Raw genomic sequence first — 18,336 nt, 5'->3', positions numbered from 1 at the left:
AGCAGATTAATAGCTTTCTCAAAAGCTCTGTCTTGAGACGCACCCCAAACCCAGTTGGCGCCTTTCCTTAGCAGCATGTGCAGTGGCTCTAATAAGGTGCTCAATCAAGGTAGGAAATTACCGAAGTAGTTGAGTAGACCAAGGGACGAACACAGCTCCGTCACATTCTGAGGCTTGGGTGCATTTTTGATGGCCTTGGTTTTCGAGTCTGTAGGCCTGATGCCGTCAGCAGCAATTTTCCTCCCCAGGAATTCGACTTCCGGTGCCATGATGACGTACTTCGAACGTTTCAGTCTGAGTCGCACTTTGTCCAGACAATGTAGAACCTCTTCCAGGTTGTTCAGATGTTCAGTGGTGTCACGACCTGTGACCAAGATGTCATCTTGGAACACGACGGTACTTGGGGCAGATTTCAGTAGACTCTCCATGTTCATCCGAAATATGGCTGCAGCCGAGCGAATTCTGAAAGGACGCCTGTTGTAGATAAACAGTCCTTTATGAGTGTTGATGCATGTAAGTTTCTTCGACGTCTCGACCAGCTCCTGTGTCATGTAGGCCGACGTCAGATCCAGTTTAGTGAACGACTTCCCCCCCCCCCCCCCCCCCCCCCTTCCTAGCATTGCAACAGGTAATCAGCCTTCGCTATTGATCCTGTTTTGAAACTCGGTTGATCGTAACCTTGTAGTCTCCACAAATCCTGACAGTGCCATCATTCTTCAACTCAGGAACAATGGGGCTGGCCCATTCGTTAAATTCGACCGGTGATATGACCCTTTCACACTAGAGTCTGTCCAGTTCAATTTCGACCTTCTCCCTCATCATGTACGGAACCGCCTGAGTTTTATGATGGATGGGTCTTGCATCCGAGTCCACGTGGATCTGCACCTTGGCTCCCATGAAATTGCCGATGCCTGATTCAAACAACGAGGGGAACTTGCTCAGCACTTGAGCACATGGAGTATCATCCTCCAATGACAATGTTTGATATCGTTCCAATTCCATTTGATTTTTCCTAGCCAATTCCTGCCGAACAGCGTTGGACCATTGCCTGGAACAATCCATAACGGTAAATCATGAACCGCACCATCATATGACACCCTGATTTCTGCACTGCCAATCACCATTATGAGTTCTTTAGTGTACGTACACAACTTGGCATTGACTGGACTCAGCTTAGGCCTCACAGCCTTAGTGTCTCACAGCTTGTCGAATGCGCTTTGGCTCATTATTGATTGACTCGCACCCATGTCCAATTCCATCAGTACCGGCACACTGTTAAGTTTCACATTAATCATTATCAGTTGGCTCTTTGTTAGGAACGAATACAGTCCATACACTTCCTCCTCTGGTATCTTGGATTGCATATCTGGATCCGCACTATACTGGTCATCACCCTCAACATGGTGTGTCGCTGCATGCTTGCTCAGTTGCGGACATATGTGCTGGAGGTGCCCCCGTCTCAAACAGCCTTTACAAATATACTGTTTAAACCGACACTGATGAGGCCATTGATTGCCCCCACAATGTCAACACGGTGAAATCGGATTCATTCCTGTTGGCGGACTTTGAGCAGCCACAGGTTTCACATATGCAGTCGAGTAGGCCCTGCCATATGCAGCTCTGCCAAACGACGATATAATCTTGTTTACAGTACTTGCCGAGTTCCGATTTTCCGATCATATCTGCTTTGTGTTTAGCCGTTGTCATGCATGCCTGGGCAATCGTGATGGTCTTGCTCAAGTCCAGCATTTCCGCCACCAGTAGCTTACGCAGAATCACCTCGTGGTTGATGCCGATTACAAAGAAATCCCGCAGCGTGTCTCCCAATGCTTTTTCGAACTTACACGGTCTAGCTAGATGTTTTAGGTTGGCAGCGAATTCCGACACATCCTGGCCCTCAGAACGAACGTGCTTGTAGAATCAATATTGTGAGATGATGATACCTTCTTCTGGTTTGAGATGGTCACCTACCAGAGCACACAATTCCTCATAGTCCTTGTGCATTGGACTTGCAGGCAAGAGAAGATTCTTTATAAGTCCATAGATTTTCGGACCGCAAACCGTGAGGAAGACCGCCCTGCGCCTAACTGCGTCAGTGGGTTTCTCCATTTTGTTTGCTACGAAGTACTGCTCCAGGCGAGCTACAAAATCTGTCCAGTCCTCTCCCTCCACGAATCTCTCCAGAATTCCAATTGTGCTTATTTTTGCATGTGAAGGTTCTTAAGTTACCTCGTCGCCAAATGTTATGTTTGTAATAACTCGATAGACTGAATACTGTAAACTAACACAGGTACAAACCTGGCTCTGCTTTATTCGGGCCCAAAGTGATTACATTACATGATGGCTTGCCTTTTATACCTGGGCTGCACACACATGCGTACAGCCCAATGACCTTAGACAGTCGCGCCATCTGGTAGCTAGTAACCCCAAGCATACATACATGACAAATACAATTCTGCTGCTGCTGATGGCCCACAGTCCCTCATGGATGCCCAGTTTTGAGCTGCTAGATCTGTTTTGAATCTATCCCATTTAGCATGGCGGTAGTGCCACACAACATGATGGAGTGTGTCCTCAGTGTGAAGAAGGGACTTCGTCTCCACAAGGACTATGTGGTGGTCACTGTTTTAGGACTTGGCCAGCTTGGTCAGTAGTGGTGCTACCGAGCCATTCCTGATGATGGACATTGAAGTCCCCCACCCAGAGTACATACAGTGCCCTTGCTACTCTCAGTGCTTCTTCCAAGTGGTGTTCAACATGGAGGAGTACTGGATTCATCAGATGAGGGAGGGCGGGAGGTAGTAATCAGCAGAAGGTTCCCTTGCCCATGCTTGACCTGAAGCTACAAGATTTCATGGGGTCTGGAGTCAATGTTGAGGACTCCCAGGGCCAACTGTATATCACTGTGCCACCTGATTGGCCTGTCCTGCCGTGAGACAGGACATGCCCAGGGATGGTGATAGAGTGTGCAATATATGAATTATCCACAAATTTTTAAGTAATTAAATTATGATTGGAAATAAAGGTGTTTCTTTCATCTCTTGTATTGAAAGAATCTGTAATATTGGTTGTAAAATGATTCATATGTTTAATATTCTAAGATGAACTGCACGATTGTTTTTCAAATTGGAATAACCAGGCAAAACATGGTTTATGTTTTATTAATTAACAGTGGACTTCACACCAGTCAAATACAAATCAACACCAACCACTCAAGTTGAAAGAAAAATCCCTCCATACACTGGTTTTGGATCAGAAGAGGACTCCCTCAACTCTACCCTAAGCCTGGAACCCAAAGCTCCACGACGTGATATAATGAAATTCATGGAGAAGGACAGGTAAGACAGAATGCCGTGGGAGTAAATACAAGACAGTTGTCCATTTGAGGGGTTCAGATGACATCATGAACACTAAGTGAACCTTCCGTCATTTGGCGTTCACAACTGAATTACTCCCTATTTCTGCTATCCATTCAATTCCTTTTATAATAGATATTGAACTTTTTTAGCTTCTGCTCATGCAAACATTTTTCTTTGCTATCACTGAACGATAATGCTAAATAATGGCAGACCTCAGAATATTGTGTATCTATGGATGGTGGATTATATAATGGCCTGGAATTTGCGGTCAGCAGCGAAGCAAAGACATTCGCTGCTGGCCCCGAAGTATGCTCCGCACAAGGATCTCGCAATCCCTGTGTTCTGAACTTTGGGTTTTCCAACCCACAATTCAATTCAACGAACTGTAGTGGGGATTCCCTTGTTCAAACTGCTGTGACATCAACAGGCTGTCTAAACAGCCAATCAAAAGGCAGAATTCTCACAAACAACAAACAAGGAAGTGAGTAAGCTCTTAAAATTCTAACTTTTTAAAATAGTTAGCGAGCACAAGAAAGATTGAGGCTTTCACATCGGGAAAAGGCAAACCTGAAGTAAAGACGGACAAACTTAAATAATATTACAATATTTTTTTAAGTTTCTTAAAAATTTGAATTTGTATTAAAATGGACAAATTTCAAACTGCACAAAATCAAAATTCGTTTTCCAGGTCCTTAACATTTAGTTAGCAGTCAAAACACTGTTAAAACCCCAGTTACATCTAATCCCTGTGGGTCTAACTTTTAGTAGGGAGTTTAACAGCGTACTTATTGTGGAAGAACCAAAGTTTTTGTCAGTTTAAATGAATTACGACCTTTCACTGATTGCAAGATCTGTGAGGGGCGGGGCACAGCCAGTTTTGGACCTATCATTGACAGACTGCAACTTCGTGATTTCTGCAGTTGCTGTCAGTTTCAAAGTCATCCCGACCGCAAATTCCAGGCCATTGTTGTTTATATAAATCTTAAGCATGTATTTTTTTTCTTTTTCTTTTCTACTTTTGAAGCTTATTTCTCACTTTAATGTTCCATTTATTTTTAAGAGTTGTCAGTAACCAGAATCATTCAAATAAAAATTGTATGCTGCAATAGCGGGACTTTAGACCCTTTCTAGATGAATGGAATAAGATTTGCCAAAAAGCCTTCCACATCTGCAATTAGTTTTTGGTCTTGTGAACTCACTACTGAGTAAAGTACATAAAAGAAAGTTAAGAATGAAAATGGCCATCCAAACCATCCAGCTCTTCTACTGAGAGCGAACACAATTTTAAGGGAGCAGAGGACTGGATTTTAATTGTGGGAACTAAGAACATGATGGTCTAGAAATTGGATTGTGTCCGAATTAGAGCATGTAACACATGTCCGGCGCATGCTGCGGTCATGCGCAATCAAAATTTATGAAGGGGACTTCAAATGGGCATTAGCCCCACTATTTGCAAATACAAAGGACCTAATTCCTGTTTCAGGTGTCAATGGAGAAGCCTTTACCAATATGGGGATGGTGGCTTCCAACGCTCATGTTGCACTTTATTCCAATATGACAGGCATCTAGACCTATCTGTTTACATTCATCTAGTCTGAAAAACATCAATTAGCCATGCCTCTTTGTTTTGTATCCTTTAGCCGACTTTCTAGCCTTGCTACCATATTTTTTTTGATGCCCTGTGCCTCAATTTTATCAAAAAGCCCTTTCAGCATCTTATCAAATGATTTTGTGAAAATTCAGATACACAGTATATGAATTTCTACATTTCCTTAATCAATATACTCTGTTATTTGCTCAAAGAACTCTATTAAAGTTATCACACATGACTTGCCTTTTACAAACTTGTACCTGAATTGGCTGTCATTAAATAGCGTACGTCTTTGTAGGTGATCCCGTATAATGGCCTCTAGAAGTATACTCACGACTGATATTATGTTGTCTGCAAGTACCTGGTTTATCCCTTTCTGAACAGAGGTGTTTACATTGATAACCTTTCATTCCCAGTACCATTTCTATATTTTAGAATGTTCGAAAGATTGTGGGCCTCTGCTATTTCTCTTTGAGCTCTCTCAGTTCTAGGGTGCATGCCATCAGGGCCTGCTGTCTTTTCCACTTTGAATTCCACCAATTTTTCAAAAATATTTCCTTATCTATAGTTATCCTATCAAATTGGTCCACCATCTCCTTTTGTAACTTTCATGACTATTCTGCTAAAACCTAGGCAAAGTGCTCATAAATTATCTCTTCCATTCCATCATACCCCCATGAGGAGATATCCCTTTTCATCACTAATTATTTCTATCCTTTCTTTAAATATTCATGTACTATTTTCCTTTATTATTTCTCTTTTTGCCAACTGCCAGTCTTTTTTTATGCCCTCATCTTAGCCTTTCTAATTATTTTGCTTTTCTTGCTATATATCTCTTTCATTTCTGTGTTCAACTTCTGTGTTCAACACCTGTGTAATTTATAATATATTCTGTGTAATTTTTAATATATATATAATATAAAATATAATAAATAATGATGACTTCAGTATCTGATTGGTAACATGAACCTTTTTTCAGACAGGGACTGGAAAGCAATGTGCTCCGGTTCAGTGCCAAACTACATACAGACAATCAAATCAACTGTGAACGGAAATTTGTACTTTCATATTTTTTGAGTGATGACACTATTAGTATTTTTGAACCTCCTCAGTTGAACTCAGGTAAAAATGCACTGTAGCTGTGTGCTTAGACTTGTGCTTTGAGGACTGTATAATCCGTACATGCTTATACAAATGGTGCCGCAGATGAGAGTAGTCGACCCCTCCAAGTAACCTATGATCTTCAGCACATTCTGGAACAGCATCTTCATTGACTGCACATATGTTTGATGCTCTTTAAGAATTATTTTAAAGGTCTGACCCCTAAGATTTGGGTTTTAAGGCCCCTGTTTATCTCTTTAAGGCCAATGTAACGTCTCTGTTTAAAAAAGGGGACAGACAAAAGGCAGGTAACTATAGGCCGGTTAGTTTAACATCTGTAGTGGGGAAAATGCTTGAAACTATCATTAAGGAAGAAATAGCGGGACATCTAGATAGGAATAGTGCAATCAAGCAGGCGCAGCATGGATTCATGAAGGGGAAATCATGTTTAACTAATTTACTGGAATTCTTTGAGGATATAATGAGCATGGTGGATAGAGGTGTACCGATGGATGTGGTGTATTTAGATTTCCAAAAGGCATTCGATAAGGTGCCACACAATAGGTTACTGCAGAAGATAAAGGTACGCGGGGTCAGTGGAAATGTATTAGCATGGATACAGAATTGGCTGGCCAACAGAAAGTAGAGAGTCGGGATAAATGGGTCCTTTTCGGGTTGGAAATCGGTGGTTAGTGGTGTGCCACAGGGATCGGTGCTGGGACCACAACTGTTTACAATATACATAGATGACCTGGAAGAGGGGACAGAGTGTAGTGTAACAAAATTTGCAGATGACACAAAGATTAGTGGGAAAGCGGGTTGTGTAGAGGACACAGAGAGGCTGCAAAGAGATTTAGATAGGTTAAGCAAATGGGCTAAGGTTTGGCAGATGGAATACAATGTTGGAAAGTGTGAGGTCATCCACCTTGGGAAAAAAAACAAAAAAAGGGAATACTATTTGAATGGGGAGAAATTACAACATGTTGCGGTGCAGAGGGACCTGGGGGTCCTTGTGCATGAATCCCAAAAAGTTAGTTTGCAGGTGCAGCAGGTAATCAGGAAGGCGAATGGAATGTTGGCCTTCATTGCGAGAGGGATGGAGTACAAAAGCAGGGAGGTCCTTCTGCAACTGTATAGGGTATTGGTGAGGCCGCACCTGGAGTACTGCGTGCAGTTTTGGTCGCCTTACTTAAGGAAGGATATACTGGCTTTGGAGGGGGTACAGAGACGATTCACTAGGTTGATTCCGGAGATGAGGGGGTTACCTTATGATGATAGATTGAGTAGATTGGGTCTTTACTCGTTGGAGTTCAGAAGGATGAGGGGTGATCTTATAGAAACATTTAAAATAATGAAAGGGATAGACAAGATAGAGGCAGAGAAGTTGTTTCCACTGGTCGGGGAGACTAGAACTAGGGGGCACAGCCTCAAAATACGGGGGAGCCAATTTAAAACAGAGTTGAGAAGGAATTTCTTCTCCCAGAGGGTTATGAATCTGTGGAATTCTCTGCCCAAGGAAGCAGTTGAGGCTAGCTCATTGAATGTATTCAAGTCACAGATAGATAGATTTTTAACTAATAAGGGAATTAAGGGTTATGGGGAGCGGGCGGGTAAGTGGAGCTGAGTCCACGGCCAGATCAGCCATGATCTTGTTGAATGGCGGAGCAGGCTCGAGGGGCTAGATGGCGTACTCCTGTTCCTAATTCTTATGTTCTTATGTTCTTATGGCCCTTATTTCCTGATTTTGGTGACCGCGTACAATAACATATGATATTTTTTTGCCTGATTATGGCAAAAAAAACTTGCAACTTTCCCCAAAGTAAAATTAAATTTGGTGCCCACTACCCGAAGTTAATTCTGGGGACGGAGCTTCAAGTGTGCGCAAAAACTCTGTGGGCATGCGCGAAAAGCTGAGGTTGCCAGGGCAACCAGAGACACACTGGCAGCTGAAGCAAGTAGAAGCCCGCTCTCCCGCTGTAACCCCGGCCAGAAAGGACTGCTTCCCCTGCTGTACCTGCTGCAATCCTGGCCAAATGGCCCTCCCGCTCCCAGTCCCGCTCCCCGTGCGAGTTGAAGTTCTACAGGCCAGGGTTGCAGCAGGACCAGGATCAGGGGGGGTCATTCGGCTCAGGGTTGCAGCGGGTATAGTGGGGTGGGGGGGGGGGGGGGCGAGGAGGGCGGGGAGCAACAGATGAAAATCCATGAAATAATTCCCTCTGAAAAATCTTCTTTCCTTGCTCCAATTTCAGGTGGGTGTTTCTGGGCTGCTGCTTGTGAGGTTAAGGTACAGTGATGTGGCTGGTGAAGTGGTGGTTCCACCATGGAAGAGAATCCAGCCCTGTTTCTCTTGAAGTTCCAAATCTCTATCAGCTTATACTCGAGTTTACAGTAATTTTCAGAATAAATCATTTGTATTATGTAACATTTGTGGCACTGTTTGAATACACATCAAATTGGATTCAATACCCAATACAGTGGAATTTTTAAATAATGAAATCTTGGGCTGAATTTTAATGGGGAAGACGAGCTGGGGCTCCGAGGCAGTCGGAAAACCTGGGAGAGAGGGTTTCCCACAGGCCCTGCCAACTTTAACGGCATGGCCATATTTGCACAGACAGCCTCTGTTTCCCACTTGCAGCCATTCAGATGGAGAGGCTGGCTGAGTGTGGGTGGATAGGCCTGTGGCACTAGGCTGCAGAGAGGAGGGAGAGAGGAATTGGTTGGGGGCCTGGGTCAGCTGGAGGAGGATTATGAGGGGGTGGGGGTAGGAAAGAGGATTGGGGCCGGAGCATCAGGGAGAGGGAGGGAAGAATGGATTGGGGCCAGACGTCTGAGCATTGGGTGGAGAGGGTGGAGGGTGAGACCATCGGGGCGGTAATGGGGGAAAACAACGGGGCCGCCGGAGAATCATCGGTGGGGGGGGGGGGGGGGCGGGTGTGAGCCTGGGTGGGGTGGGTCTCTGATTGCGGGGCTGTATTAGGCATGGAGCCTGGATCCAGGAGGTAGGTGTAAAGACACTTCGCTCCTGGATGCAGCAGTTCTCAGCTTGCTGTAGGTGCTGAGTTTTACGAAGTGTGCAAAACACGACCAGCTACAGTTAAATACCAAATGGAAGCTAAAGAAGAGACTTCCAGCCACATTATAATATTTAAATAGGCCGCTCACCACCTGGCAGCGGTTTGGCTGCCCGGCCCATCCTGCCTCTGTTAAAACTGGAAGTGACCGGGATGAAGAAGGGGTCAGGTCGGGATTCACATTTTTAACTATCCACATGCTCCCAATCCACCCGTTCTTTTAGGTTAAAATTTCCCCCCTTATTTTTCTTGGCAAAATTTCCCTTTAGCCAGTTGCTTCTCAATTTTAACTGCCGTTAGAGACACGAAGCTAATCAGTGCTCGCAAAACCATTTATTAACTTTATACTTTTATATGTATATTACTCCCCAGCCACACGATCCTGATCAAGTCAGAGGGGGATGGAGAAACCCAGAAATGCACTGATGGCTGCTGTCAGACCTGCTCCAGGACTGGGCTGGGCTGCCAGATCTTTAGCCTCAGTGGCACAGAAAAGGTCTGCCCTTTGTCTGATTTTCACTTCCTCTACTAGACTGCACCAACTGAGTCTGGCAAACCTGTCTGTTGGTTTGGACTACATTTTGTTTTCTAGCTTAGACTTCAATGTTGATTAAAAACTTTTATTCATTGACATTCTTTAAATATGTCACCTGGTTGTTTGTTAATACAAAATCTATATTAACAGTTTTTATAAATGACACATTATGTATCTTTAAAAATGTTGCCTTTTAAAATAAAATATTATACCTACAGGTATTCTTGGTGGTAAATTTCTGGAAAGAGCACGAATAAAAAAACCTGGCCAGGAACTGTACAAGAGTGAGCTATCTGAGTACTTTACTCAGCATGATCTGTTTGTTGGAGCTAAGCTCTGCCTCTATGGGAACTACTTTTTCTTGCTAGATGCTGATGAGTATACTTTCTGTTACATGGAAAAGAATGCAGATGAAGTAAGTTACGCATTATTTTGATTTATCTTTATTTTCTTATTGCTTCCTTTAAAGTGTGGGATTGCCTAGAATTAACTTTAAACAAAGTAGTTATTTAGTAATGTGCAACTGTTTGGACAGAACATTTAAAACTAATGAAGGTCTACATTGTAATATTGTAATTTAGAAACTTTTACTCTGAACAAGAACATATTTGCCTTCCAACTCTTTATCAGTGTCCTTAATCCCAAGAGGATGTAGCTCACCCATTCTTCCTCAAGACAGCATCACATGCTAGACCCCTAGTCCCATGCTCACTCTATACAGCATGAGGAGTCAACTATTTCCTTCAATCCTGGCCCTCAGGTGATATTTAGAAGGAGCACTAGAAAAGGGTGATAGAATGGCATATGTTGGCACCCAGGAGAAGCACATTGTTAGGAAAGAGTAGGGTGATTGCATGGAACTTGGCCAATACTTGTATTAAAGTACAATGCATACTTATGTTGTGCTTTTATATTCGTGGAGAGTACATTCATACAGGAAAGGGAGCAAAGGCTGCTGACTTATTTGCTCAGATGATGATTTGTGTCTTAATGCAAGGATTATCCGTAATAACGTGGATGAATTAACTGTGCAAATAGATGTTAACAGATATGATGTGATTGGGATTACAGAGACGTGGCTCCAGGATGATCAGGAACTCAACATCCATGGGTATTCAACATTCAGGAAGGATAGAATAAAAGGAAAAGGAGGTGGGGTAGCATTACTGGTTAAAGAGGAGATTAATGCAATAGTTAGGAAGGACATTAGCTTGGATGATGTAGAATCTATTTGGGTAGAGCTGAAGAACACCAAAGGGCAAAAAACGTTAGTGGGAGTTGTGCACAGACCTCCAAACAGTAGTAGTGATGTTGGGGAGGGCATCAAACAGGAAATTAGGGGTGCATGCAATAAAGGTGTAGCAGTTATCATGAGTGACTTTAATTTGCATATAGATTGGGCTAACCAAACTGGAAGCAATACGGTGGAGGAGGATTTTCTGGAGTGCATAAGGGATGGTTTTCTAGACCAATATGTCGAGGAACCAACTAGGGAGGAGGCCATCTTAGACTGGGTGTTGTGTAATGAGAAAGGATTAATTAGCAATCTCGTTGTGCAAGGCCCCTTGGGTAAGAGTGACCATAATATGGTGGAATTCTACATTAGGATGGAGAATGAAACAGTTAATTCAGAGACCATGGTCCAGAACTTAAAGAAGGGTAACTTTGAAGGTATGAGGCGTGAATTGGCTAGGATAGATTTGCGAATGATACTTAAGGAGTTGACTGTGGATGGGCAATGGCAGACATTTAGAGACCGCATGGATGAACTACAACAATTGTACATCCCTGTCTGGCGTAAATATAAAAAAGGGAAGGTGGCTCAACCATGGCTATCAAGGGAAATCAGGGGTAATATTAAAGCCAAGGAAGTGGCATACAAATTGGCCAGAAATAGCAGTGAACCCGGGGACTGGGAGAAATTTAGAACTCAGCAGAGGAGGACAAAGGGTTTGATTAGGGCAGGGAAAATAGAGTACGAGAGGAAGCTTGCAGGGAACATTAAGACGGACTGCAAAAGTTTCTATAGATATGTAAAGAGAAAAAGGTTAGTAAAGACAAACGTAGGTCCCCTGCAGTCAGAATCAGGGGAAGTCATAACGGGGAACAAAGAAATGGCAGACCAATTGAACAAGTACTTTGGTTCGGTATTCACTAAGGAGGACACAAACAACCTTCCGAATATAAAAGGGGTCAGAGGGTCTAGCAAGAAGGAGGAACTGAGGGAAATCCTTATTAGTCGGGAAATTGTGTTGGGGAAATTGATGGGATTGAAGGCCGATAAATCCCCAGGGCCTGAGTACTTAAGGTGGTGGCCTTGGAAATAGCGGATGCATTGACAGTCATTTTCCAACATTTCATAGACTCTGGATCAGTTCCTATGGAGTGGAAGGTAGCCAATGTAACCCCACTTTTTTAAAAAGGAGGGAGAGAGAAAACAGGGAATTATAGACCGGTCAGCCTGACATCGGTAGTGGGTAAAATGATGGAATCAATTATTAAGGATGTCATAGCAGCGCATTTGGAAAGAGGTGACATGATAGGTCCAAGTCAGCATGGATTTGTGAAAGGGAAATCGTGCTTGACAAATCTTCTGGAATTTTTTGAGGATGTTTCCAGTAGAGTGGACAAGGGAGAACCAGTTGATGTGATGTATTTGGACTTTCGGAAGGCTTTTGACAAGGTCCCACACAAGAGATTAATGTGCAAAGTTAAAGAACATGGGATTGGGGGTAGTGTGCTGACGTGGATTGAGAACTGGTTGTCAGACAGGAAGCAAAGAGTAGGAGTAAATGGGTACTTTTCAGAATGGCAGGCAGTGACTAGTGGGGTACCGCAAGGTTCTGTGCTGGGGCCCCAGCTGTTTACATTGTACATTAATGATTTAGACGAGGGGATTAAATGTAGTATCTCCAAATTTGCGGATGACACTAAGTTGGGTGGCAGTGTGAGCTGCGAGGAGGATGCTATGAGGCTGCAGAGTGACTTGGATAGGTTAGGTGAGTGGGCAAATGCATGGCAGATGAAGTATAATGTGGATAAATGTGAGATTATCCACTTTGGTGGTAAAAACAGAGAGACAGACTATTATCTGAATGGTGACAGATTAGGAAAAGGGGAGGTGCAACGAGACCTGGATGTCATGGTACATCAGTCATTGAAGGTTGGCATGCAGGTACAGCAGGCGGTTAAGAGAGCAAATGGCATGTTGGCATTCATAGCGAGGGGATTTGAGTACAGGGGCAGGGAGGTGTTACTACAGTTGTACAGGGCCTTGGTGAGGCCACACCTGGAGTATTGTGTACAGTTTTGGTCTCCTAACTTGAGGAAGGACATTCTTGCTATTGAGGGAGTGCAGCGAAGGTTCACCAGACTGATTCCCGGGATGGCGGGACTGACCTATCAAGAAAGACTGGATCAACTGGACTTGTATTCACTGGAGTTCAGAAGAATGAGAGGGGATCTCATCGAAACGTTTAAAATTCTGATGGGTTTAGACAGGTTAGATGCAGGAAGAATGTTCCCACTGTTGGGGAAGTCCATAACCAGGGGTCACAGTCTAAGAATAAGGGGTAAGCCATTTAGGACCGAGATGAGGAGAAACTTCTTCACCCAGAGACTGGTGAACCTGTGGAATTCTCTACCACAGGAAGTTATTGAGGCCAATTCACTAAATATATTCAAAAAGGAGTTAGATGTAGTCCTTACTACTAGGGGGATCAAGGAGTATAGCGAGAAAGCAGGAATGGGGTACTGAAGTTGCATGTTCAGCCATGAACTCATTGAATGGCGGTGCAGGCTCGAAGGGCCGAATGGCGTACTCCTGCACCTATTTTCTATGTTTCTATGTTATCGGCAATATCATTTTGGGACAAATAGGGATAATGATATGTTATCATGTGGTTGGATGGGTATTGGTTTGAGGGAATATTTCTTTATTTGGAAACAGGGGAGAAGGAAGTCAAGCAATAGTGTCCAGGGAAACTGGATCATGCAGAAAAGGTTTCTGAGGGTATCTGACCTCTGATGCCCCTTTCAGCTGTCAGCGATGACTTTTCTGAGTGGATGCTGGCGTGATGTTCTCCATGAAGCTCAAGATCCTCTAGAACTAGTGCCTCCTCTTCAGCCATCTCAAACTGCAGCCCTCCTGGAAGGCAAAGTTGTGAAAGACACATAATTCTGGAAACATATTGCCATATTGCAGAATTCCACCTGACCTATCTAGGCAGCAAAAATGCACTAACAGCTGCCAATGGTCCTTTCAATAACAAGCTTGGCAGCTGCATGTGCTTCATTGTTCCGCTTCTCTGCTTGTGTTCGGGTAGTCAGTGTAGGGTCATCAGCCATGGCAGCAAGGGGTACAAATTATCGGCAGTTGCCATCTGTTGATATGGTTTTCTTCCTTGAAGAGATCACGGAGTGCTGAATGCCAGAGGATGAAGGTGCCATGGCAGTTTTCTGTAAACCAGGTGTTGACATGAAGGACCCCCTTAGTAGTGTTACAAACTATTTGCACATTCTTAGAGTATAATTTATTCCTGTTAACATAAGTAAAGGGGAGCTCTGAGGGTGCCTTCAATGCAACGTGGGTGCCATTGATGGCACCATGTACCTTGGGGAACCCTAAAACCCCATAGAACTGATTAGCCCTTTCTCTTTGTTGCCTATCTGTAATTCCAAATTCTAAAGTGGAATGCTCTGCTATATAGGGCATCTGCGCCCATTACGTATGCATGCCCCCACTACTTCCTGGCTTATGTTGTCGAGATCTCTCATGGCTCCTTGAAAGGAGCCTGAGCTTTTAAAGTTGGTGCCAGTGGTGACCTTCATTGCCACATTCCTGGCAGACAAGCATGGCCTGAGATCTTCATGCACAGATGATAGAGATATCCAAATGCAGCTTTTGAGAAGCAAATCCTTCTGATGCAGAGCTTCTGAGAGCGGTCCTAAAGAAACTGTGCTGGCTGTAAATTCTTTAGGCTGCTAATATCTGGTGGGCTGCATTTATCTGGCATGCTGCCTCATTCTACTTCCCTCCACCCTGTACTATTCTTCCTCCATAATAATAATAGAATAAAGTGGAATGTCTAGGGCGAAGCCATACCTGTTCCTGAGTTCCTCTGCCTGTGCATGGAGGGGGAAAGATCAGGGTTTTGAAAATCTAAGGTGGTTTGCTCCAGTAGCAGGGAGTGAAAATCTAGTATAGATCTCAGTAGGAAAAAAAACAATATCAGAAAATGGAGTGAAAAAACATTTCCAAACAGCAGAAATCTGCAATCAGTTTCCAGATTCTTTAGGACTCAGAGTGGAACAAGGAAGTAAATACAGAAAACCCACATCTATAGTGCCACTGGCTGATAGGTACACATATGTAAATAAGCCCAACGTAATGTATTGCAAGCAGGCCAAAATGATCAAGGAAACTCGGGCAAAGCTATTTCAAGCTGCATTAGCGCTGGACATTGCTTGAACTAAAGTTTTCTTGCCAGAAGTTTTTCAGTATCACTAATGCACTGAAAACAATGAGAAAATTCACCACAGAACTTGTCACAGTAAGATGCAGTGTATGTATGTGAGCATGTGATTGAATAAGGGAATCAGGAATAATAGGCGACTAATGATATCAGCCATGAGTTTCTAGGCCTAAAAATTACTGTTAATGATATTAACAGACAAGCACAAGGGCTGTATATCATTACTTTAGTTCTTGCTTCAATAGAGGGATTAACCAGTGGAATAAGAACATAAGAAATAGGAGCAGGAGTAGACCATTTGGCCCCTTGAGCCTGCTCTGTTGGACAGAAAATAATGGACAGAAATACAAATGCATTGAATGTTTGTTTTCTAATATTGGCAACAGTTTATTCTAGCTTACTGTATTTTTATTTTTTTTGTTTTAATCCATGATTTAACCTCAAATTTATTTTTGTTTAACTTCTCTTGTACTAGTACCAAAAGGCTAATATTTGCACAATTCTGACCAAGCTCAAAACAACTGGTGATTTACATTCCCTTGAAATAAAAAGGATGCTTACAGCTCATGATCATCACAGGACTGGCATAATTAATTATGATGAGTTCAGGTGAGCTCCATGATGTGTATTTGGGATCAGTCAACAATGTTTTCTCATATTATTCATTTACCTATTTTACTTCAATCATTCACTTTTTATTCTGACAAGTAAGCAGACTGATGAGCATTTGGAGCTCAGCAATGCTGCCGGAATGCATTAGAGATTGATTCAATGAGTTTGATGCTGGCTCGGAGGAGAAAACGCCTTAGTAGTCATCAGAAAGGAAAGGTGGTATCAACTTGCAAATTTCTAGACAAACCATTTTTGATTTTAAATCACAATCCTCAGTGCCCTTTTTAAAAGGGACGATTTTATCATGAGCATTTTAGTGGGTCTCACTACCATAGTGCTCCCATATGTTTATGCAATTTTGCATCTGGGTGTCAGTAATTTCAAAGAAGGAGGCATTACGTGATTAGTGTTATAGCCACAAGGAATGGCCTGTACAGGTTGTACATCTCCAGTCCGGGGCTCTTTATTCCGGAAATATCCCAGGTCCGGCATCAGTCCCGATGCGGACTGCCCCTTTAAGCGGTGTTGCAGCGCGTGGGCTGGGCTGGCTGGGCTGGGCTGCTACTGCGGTGTGTGTGTGCAGCAATTGGCTGATGCGGCTGTCAGTCAGTGAGAGTTTGCGGCGATTGGCTGGAGCGGCTGTCAGTCAGTGCGGGTTCTGCTGATGCTGAGGATCACGCCCACAGGCTGCGAGCGGGAGCCATAGATACTGAGCGCACACATGTTGCATGATGGAGCTGTTTCTCTCTCTCTCTCTCTCTCTGTGCATTATGCAAAGCGCTCTGACCTGCCTGGGGGTGGGCTGGGGGGTTGGTGAGGGAGGCAGGCTCTGATTCTCCGTCTCAGGATCCATCGCAGACTCCACACTGCAAGAACCACAGTGTGTGTGTGAGTGTGTGTGCTGCCGTGGTCTGGGAGGTGGGGTGTGTCTCGGTACAAGGAGGCTGCCGTTTCCACCAGTCAGGCTCTGCTCGCGGCTTACACACGACATCGGGAGTACGATCGTGGGTAAGGGTCGGTGTCTCTCCTTGACTTTGTCCTCCACTTTATCTCTGATCTCTAGTTTCTTTTGTGTATGTATGTGGTTTTTTGAGGTATTGGTGTTGGTGTTCATTGAGGTCAGCAGGCCAGGCAAGGGAAGGGCAGGCTGCTGACTGAAGTGCTGAAGCTGGGCCTGAGGATTTAAAAAAACGGAGCGATTCTGGACGACTACATGCTGCGCAGTAGGTTTCTGCACAGTGAAAGCGCAGAACGCATCCGGGTCGTTGTCAGCAGCGTTGTCACCAGTTGACCTCCCGTGGTTCGGGAAATTCTCTGGTCTGACATCGGTCAGTACCCAAGGGTGCCAGACCAGAGAGGTCCAACCTGTACTTTTTCCTGGATATATCATGCATCAGGGAATCAAATGAGTCAAATGACTGGATATTCCTATCTATTCAATTTTAGACTTCAGGACAGTTTTCCAATATCATACATATTATAGCTTTCAGTAGTAATTGGAAATATTATTGTTTGTAATAGTATGAACTGTTCCTTCTTCTGTCGTCCCGAATCAAAATTATAACCATGCACGTGGAATGTAACAGAAAAATAGCCTTCTTGGAATGCATAGCCTTTAATTTTGAGTTAGACTCAGAGAAGGAGGAGACACTTTGAAAATCATCAAAAGAGGAAGAGATGGTATTGACTTGTTCCAATTCCAGACCAACCTACTTTTGAGTGTTATACCAATATTCTTAATCACAATCCCAAAGCCAGTCAGAATCAGAAGGCTGACCAGGAAAAGTTAAGCAAGCCCAGTAATATGGGTAATGTTGTGCATTTTTATTATTTTACATTTGTCACTCTGCACATTCTCTTTTTGTCAAATTTGGAAGCTTAATGATTTACATCTGTCCTTTTCTCACGAAAGTGTTTCAGTCTACCTTTGGAAAGTCTGGAGGAGTGCACTTGAGAGCTTGTGCAAAGACACGATGGACTGGATTTTCTTCCAATTGGCAGGTTAGCGGTGGTGTGGGCCTACCACTCAACCACATGAATCCATCACTAAAGTGGCATTAGTGTTCATTGGAGAGCAAGGGATGGGCGTGGCTAATATGACAGAGAGCAGCAACCATAGGGGTATCAGCAACTGCAAGACTCCTAAATATTCAGATGCATCCATGGAGGTCCTTTTGGCAGAAGTGAGGACTGTTAGGAGATGAGGACAGAAAGCCCCATAAGAGGATAATTCAGCTTATTTAAGAGAGGTGGCAGGGACAGAGTGAAACCTGCAGCACTGCAAGAACTGCCACACAGTGCAGGAAGGCAGCTAAGGTACGTCAAGATACTATTGCCAATCCATAGAAACATAGAAAATAGGAGAAGTAGGCCATTTGGCCCTTCAAGTCTGCGCCGCCATTCAATATGATCATGGCTGATCCTCTATCTCAACACCATATTCCCACTTTTTCCCCATACCCCTTGATGCCCTTTGTTTCTAGAAATCTATCTATCTCCCTCTTAAATCTTAAATATATTCAGTGACTTAGCCTCCACAGCCTTCTGTGGTAGAGAATTCCACAGGTTCACCACCCTTTGAGTGAAAAAA

The 18,336-nt window shown here is 43.6% G+C and overlaps 1 protein-coding gene across 1 annotated transcript in view; it reads left to right on the top strand.

Annotated features, from left to right (window-relative positions):
* efhc2 (EF-hand domain (C-terminal) containing 2) overlaps positions 1 to 18,336 on the top strand; it is a 193,963-nt gene that overhangs the window by 114,394 nt on the left and 61,233 nt on the right. Inside the window, exons 8-11 of the mRNA XM_070892930.1 lie at positions 3,173 to 3,338; positions 5,930 to 6,072; positions 9,879 to 10,075; positions 15,610 to 15,743. Of these exons, the coding sequence (XP_070749031.1) occupies positions 3,173 to 3,338; positions 5,930 to 6,072; positions 9,879 to 10,075; positions 15,610 to 15,743 (640 nt within the window). The remainder of the gene's footprint in view (positions 1 to 3,172; positions 3,339 to 5,929; positions 6,073 to 9,878; positions 10,076 to 15,609; positions 15,744 to 18,336) is intronic.

This window comes from Pristiophorus japonicus, chromosome 11 (genome assembly GCF_044704955.1).
Source record: "Pristiophorus japonicus isolate sPriJap1 chromosome 11, sPriJap1.hap1, whole genome shotgun sequence".
In the NCBI taxonomy this organism is placed as follows: domain Eukaryota; kingdom Metazoa; phylum Chordata; class Chondrichthyes; family Pristiophoridae; genus Pristiophorus; species Pristiophorus japonicus.
This window is presented reverse-complemented; position numbering and strand designations above follow the sequence as displayed.